General features: G+C 35.0%; 1 protein-coding gene across 1 annotated transcript in view; it reads left to right on the forward strand.

Annotated features, from left to right (window-relative positions):
- Pclo (piccolo presynaptic cytomatrix protein) overlaps nt 1-6,658 on the forward strand; it is a 440,245-nt gene that overhangs the window by 352,895 nt on the left and 80,692 nt on the right. The window contains 2 exon segments of the mRNA XM_008840911.2: nt 3,044-3,094; nt 6,097-6,221. Coding sequence (XP_008839133.1) covers nt 3,044-3,094; nt 6,097-6,221 — 176 coding nt within the window.

Below are 6,658 nucleotides of genomic sequence, written 5' to 3' on the forward strand. Positions count from 1 at the left end.
GATATTTAAACTAATTCAATATGCACTGTTGTCTTCAATAATGATAGCCACAAAACTTTATGAAGTTTTCCATGACAGCCTTAGGTCCAAAGAAATATGTAAAACAGTTCCCTTTATTAAATACTAGGCTCTAAACAGTTTATATCTTATCTCCAAAATTCTAGTGGCTTTTGGGAAAATTACATATAAAATTAAAGGGTTTTGAATGCTGGAGAGATGGCTCAGCAGTTAAGAACACTTGTTGTGTTTCCAGAGGACCTGGGTTTGATTCCTTGTACTTAGATGGCATCTCAGAACCACCCATACCTGCAATTCCAGGAAATCCAATGCCTTCTTCTAGCCTCTATTGGACCCAGGCATGGACATGGTGCACATGCATACACACAGGCAAGACAGTCATACACATAAAAGTAAATAAGTAATCTCTTAAAAAAATACAGTGCTTTTATTCCCTTGTTACTAATTACAGTTACATGTTTCTGGAACATGCACACCTAATGAGCACTGTACAACTTTTCAAACTCTGGACTCATATTGAGCAGTAACACCCCATCATCTAGTCAATAGGACCAATACACTGATTTCTTGCACAGCATGTTTTAATACAAGACTTAACAAACCAGTTTCAAAAAGACATGACACAATTGAAAGAATACTTGTCTCTAAAGCTTAAATATAGCTACTGTACTTAATAATTTGCAGAAAATCCAATAAATATTGATCGTTTACCCCCCATAATTTAAAATACCCCATTGTATTTATAACAGAACTCCCAAATTACAATAAATGAACCATAAGTTTATTCTCCTCCCAAATCCACTCTGTTTGCATAAACATATATCAAAGAAGCTACAATTCTCAACAAGAAATCGAAAGGATGTAACTTATCAGTATTCACTCTTCATTGTTTTGGTGGACTGTTTTGTTTTTTACTTCTTATCCCAGTTATTTCCTAAATTTTATGACAAATCTGAAGGGCTTTTTGTGTTGGAATTCCTTGAAGTTCTCTCTTTTATTTATTGCTAGATATGTACAGTATTTTGTTATAGTTTGTAGCCATCTGTGTAGGATACCTTTAGTGTAAACTTGACACACCTAGGTTGAGGGAGCCTCAATTGGGGAATTGCCTCTATTGAACTGGCCTGTGGCCACATCTGAGGGGCATCTTCTTGATGAGTGATGTGGAAGGGCCCAGCCCACTGTGGGTAATGCCACCCCTGGGCAGGTGGACCTGAATTGCATAAGGAAGTAGGCTGAGCAGGGGCCAGGAGAGCAAGCCAGTAAGCAGCATTCCTCCATGGCCTGTGCTCCAGATCCTGCCTCAGGGTTCCTGCTCTGAGTTCCTACTTGGGCTCCCTGATAAACTGTAACCCAGGAGATGTAAGATAAAATAAACCCTTTCCTCCCCAAGGTGGTTGTGGTCAGAGTGTTTTGTCACAGCAGTGGAGAGACAAAGTAGGACACCATCTTTGTGTACTACATAACACTGCAGTTTATTTCTCCATTTCTGTCTGTATTTTGGGTTCTGTTATCCAACCGATCTCTATTCTTTTCCTCTCTTTTCTTCCTGGGGTTTAGTGAACACGATTCTTCTGACATTCACATCTCAATGAAATAAGCAGCATATTTCATTCTGCACCTGGCTCAATGCTATCTACTCTATATCATTAAATGTATGCATTTGTCAAGGTATAATATTATACTACATAAATATGTAAGGCTATTATGTAACTTAAAATTAAATAATTATTTTTAAAAGGGACAAGGACATTAGATTGAGAAAACTCCCATTTTTACACAGTCCACAATTCTAGGAATTTGTATAAACCCTTTTTGTTTCTACATTTGGTTTTCTTTATTTGAAATTTATAATAAGATAATTATTAAACAAAGATAGTTGTTCAGTAGCAAGCAGTTTATCCTTTGGCACCACAGAGCAGTATTGCTGTTAATTGATGATGACATAGTTTATAAATAAACTGAAATTTTATTTTTTTGTCTTTTTGAAACAGTCTCCCTGTAGCCCCAGTTGACCTGGAATTATGCAGACCAGGCTGGCCTTGAACTCACAGAGATCTACCTGCCCCTGCCTCCCAAGTGCTGGGACTACAGGCATGCACCACCACATGGGGCTAAGAGCTGAACTCCTAAAGAATGTAGAGCTTAACTTCTCTAACTCTGCTCCCTCATAAACTTACCAATGGTTTCTTCATCTTATTGTTTGGTTATTTTATAAAGCAAGACTTGAAGTAAATCTGTTTTCTTTTGACTGACCTTTTTTTCTGAAATAAGAATAGATGGAAAATAACTAAAGAAGTATATCAAGATAAGTACAACAAATCTTTCTGTTTCCCATTTAATAAAACAAACCCAGCTTTGCATACCAATAAAGTAATAGGATTGGATGTGAGAGGTGTCATTCAACATTGATGTCATATTACTTGGGGCCAGAGCCATCATATCTACTTGTGTATAAAAATCTAAAGGAAATCTAACAAGTTCAGAAGCAGGCATTTTTTTGCAGTATGAATTAGGTCACTTTCTTAACTGTTTTTAAGGCTTTATTTGCCTAAGGAGTTAGGAAATAAATGAGATCTTACCTGGAAAGGTAGATTTTAATTAAGGACTGTCCACTAATAGAGAAGTTGCTTGGGGCTTCACTCTTCGGGGAGAAGATGAGTACTTCCGTATGCTAGCCAGTTCTGTAAATACTTTTCATTACTATATAAAACTTTAAAACTTTGAAATGATAAATCAAGGTGCTTTAAAAACAAAAGTATTCATTTTAATAATTGAAAACACTGCTGATATAAAATTATGACTTCAAAATAGGTTTGCCAAATGAAAAACAGATTTATATACCCACAAAATTAAATAAGTGAGAGCACAGTGGACGCTATTTTTCTGACACAACCAAATGGATAAATGGATTTTGCAGGCAGTGTGTTGCAACCAAATAGAATTAATTTCAGAAGAAAGATGAAATGATAAATTCTATGAATACTTTATTTATTAATGAGGTATATGGTTTTTAATATTTCAGCCTACTGATGCAACAAAAGTTGTCTCTCATCCAATTACAGGAGAAATTCAGGTATGAAAAATTTTCTAAAGAAGTCATCATTCTGTCATATTATTTTTAGTATTTTCACCACTTGTTTATTGGTATTGTCAACAGACTGCTAGACTCTTTTGTATTCCATAACACATACTGAATTATACAGGAAAATGCAATTTAATAGCATGTCTATGCATGCTTGTTTATAGTACCAGTTATAGCCTTGAAATTGCCAATGGTGAAATCTGCAGTGTCAGAAGGTTCTGTGCTTCCTCTAGTACCACATGCTTATGGAATGCTTTTCATGCAGGGCTGCTCCTCTCAGAAATCTGAAGGTTCATATTTGAGTTTCATGAATCAAATGCAGGGTTTTTTTTAAAATCAATCCTTACTAATTTATTGATGAACAACTACCGCAGAGAAGTATTTTTCATACTGTAGACCATGATAGCTTTGTAATTTGTAAGATCAATTGAAGTAATTTTGGCTGGGAAAATAGAATAAATAGTACAGATCTGTGTTTATTTCTGCATTTGTATACTATATTATAGCAGTTTATTTCTTAGTGTGATTCACAGTAAAATATTTTAAATACTCTGCTTTGGGTGATAGCAAAAGATAATTCAGTGTAGATAAGAATTGTCACATTGAAAGAATTAGAAGTGCAAGTTAGCTACTTGAAAACAGGAGGCTTCAAGTAAAGAAAAGCATCAGTCTCCTGTGTGTCTCCAGTATAGTCTAAAGGGAATTTTCACAAAGGACATCAGAGAGGGTAACAGAGATATGAACTAATGTCTCAGTAAGCATAGAGAAAAGGAGAGTGTGTTCCAAAAGAATAAGCAGAAGGCTGTTGCTTCCCAGAGTGAAGGAATGAGAGAATCAGCTTTTACTGCAAGGTTGACACTGTTAAAAAGACCCTTGGATCAATCATAGGCAAATTATCCCTCATATACTGTAGTAACAGTTCTAAATATCTTAGAGTGAGAAACAGACTAATCGGAAAAGAAAATGCTATAAAAGTCATGGCACTAGCCTACTGAAAGTATTACAAGGAGAAGGGCAAAAAACTGGAAAAGCAGTGAAGTGGTTATGTGGCTATCACCAAAGTGCCAAAGGGCAAAATAGGGCCTCATCAGAAAGATCTGGCAGGTTTGGGCCTGATATCCTGAGCATTCCAAATCTTTCTATCCCTCCAGTTCTGGATATTAAAGTGGTTTTCACCAGACTTATCTTTGGTCATTCCACAAGAAACTCAGAAAATACAATTTCTTATTCTTAATATATTTCTCCTATTATTGTTATTTTTTAATTTTTTAACTCCATGCTTTTGGACTTGTATTTACTGCTTTCTTTGGGTTTTTTGCTTTGTTTCTGTTGTTCTTGCTCTGTCTGTCCCTTCAGCAGTAAGATTTAATTCTGAAGTTGAACTGTACCCTGACAATGTGTGTCTTAGTAGTTAGGATATTATTAAAGCAGTTGTTTCAATTATTTTGTTGTTGTTGTTTTGGCAAATCTTACATCAAACCATGAAGATACAGGCACTAGGGCTCTATGTGTGAAAATGGTTCGGGTATCCCTTCTCCTTCAGCATCAATGCTGCCAACACCCTCCCTTCCTCCATCCCCTCCACCACCACCTACAGTGATTGAAGTAATCTAAGGCCATATGAAGAGTTTTGAAAAGCATGCTCTTAGGGTAGGCTGTTGTGGATTTTCATTTCACTCAGAAATGGCTTTGATGCTATATCATGACTTCAATTCAGCTATATCATGACTTCAATTCAGCTCCAGAGCTAGCAAAAAGAGAAGCTGTTTGCAGTGTCCATGATGTTAACAGCGGGTTATGTCCTTTGTATTTCAGTATCCCATTATAGCCCACAGTTGAAAATGCTCTCCCTTTAGGATACTTTACTGTGTTATTCACATTTTTATGATTTGATGGTCAGAAAGTTCTAGATTTTTCTCTATTGAATCATGCAGTTAAACATTCACTTTCTTACAGAAAACATAGCCAGATCAAAATTGTGCTAAGTGAGGATATATTTTAATTATGAGGTTTTAATAAAGAGTTTGACTCATTTCAGTTACCCATTTTCATTATATATCTGTTTTGTATGAATTATTAAAAATTGTTTTTATAGAGAAATCTCTTCCTTGGAATCTATATCTTTTCATTAATCCCAGCATTCCAGAGGCAGAGGCAGACAGAGGCAGGCGGATCTCTGTGTGTTTAAGACCAGCCTGGTCCACATAGTGAGTTCCAGGCTAGTTGGGGCTATAGGAAGACCCTGTATCAAAAAGAAAAAAAAAAAGACTCCATCTAAATGATGCCAAAAGAATCAATTATGAAAAAGAAAACATACTAAGTTCAATTATTTTCGTTTATGCCACTTTCTCAAATATTTATCTGTCACGGTGTGAAGAGCCAGTAAGCATCTTAGGCGTGACTCTTCTTCCTTCCTCAACTTAGTTTGTATTTGTCAGTCAGTCTTTTACTTTGTAAGAAAGTAGGTACTGAAAGAGAATTTACAGGTTTAATATCAGAGACCATAGTAGAAATAACTTTAACATTTTTCTTGCATTTCAATACTAAAATATAAGCTTCATCCACACAGAGCTTTTCTACTCCCTGCTAATTATTTGATGAAGTACAAGTAAAATTGTATAATATATTTTCAGCTATTTAATTTATCTTCTAAAATCTTGGTAATTGTACTACTGAGCAGCAGTAATATGTGTCCTTTTTCTATGAATAAAAGTTGAATACAAAAAAAATAAGGATCACTGTATGATTTTCCTTCTACGTGAGCATTAGGTAGGTCAAGACTCTTTGTAAAGAATGAACAGCGTGTTTACTAGAAATTCAAATATGCCTAGGAGCTTCCAATTAAATTAGGCATTATTTGTTCTGTTTAATTTCAAATAAAATTGAGATGAGATGGTTATTTTATGAGATTTTTAAAGAATTAGTAAAGCATTAAATGATGATTTATTACATATTTAAAAGAAATTCATGGAATAATTTTCTGTCCCCTAAAGCTTCAAATCAACTATGATCTTGGAAATCTCATAATACATATTCTTCAAGCAAGAAATCTTGTCCCCAGAGACAACAATGGCTACTCTGACCCTTTTGTTAAGGTGTACCTCCTTCCAGGGCGGGGGTAAGTGAGGAAACATGTCTCCTAATTATTGCGGCCCATTGTGTAAACAATAGCGGCAGTATCTTCCAGGCTGTAATTTCCAAACTTTACCTTGATTGACTTTATTACCTTCTTCTTAGTTTTCCCCATGCCATATTTATTTATTTCTAATTAGTAAATAATCTTGAATTAAAGTTTTGTATTAAGGTTTAAAGGGTTCTGTGGGAGCAGTAATCATAAAACCAGCCTCCATGAAAGCAAGTAGTATTTTGATTTTGAAACCCACTCTTGTGCTGAGTAATCAAATTAACTGTGAAATTATTTAGGGAATTTTCCGTGACAGATTTAAAGAGCTAATTTACTTCCCTGAATTCATTTCAAAAATCACTGTTACTGTTTTCTTTTTCACATGTTATGTATATTGTCACTTATATTTGATGTTTATTAAATGGTTTTTT

This window comes from Nannospalax galili, unplaced genomic scaffold (assembly GCF_000622305.1).
Source record: "Nannospalax galili isolate Female #2095 unplaced genomic scaffold, S.galili_v1.0 scaffold639, whole genome shotgun sequence".
NCBI classification, from domain to species: Eukaryota; Metazoa; Chordata; class Mammalia; order Rodentia; family Spalacidae; genus Nannospalax; species Nannospalax galili.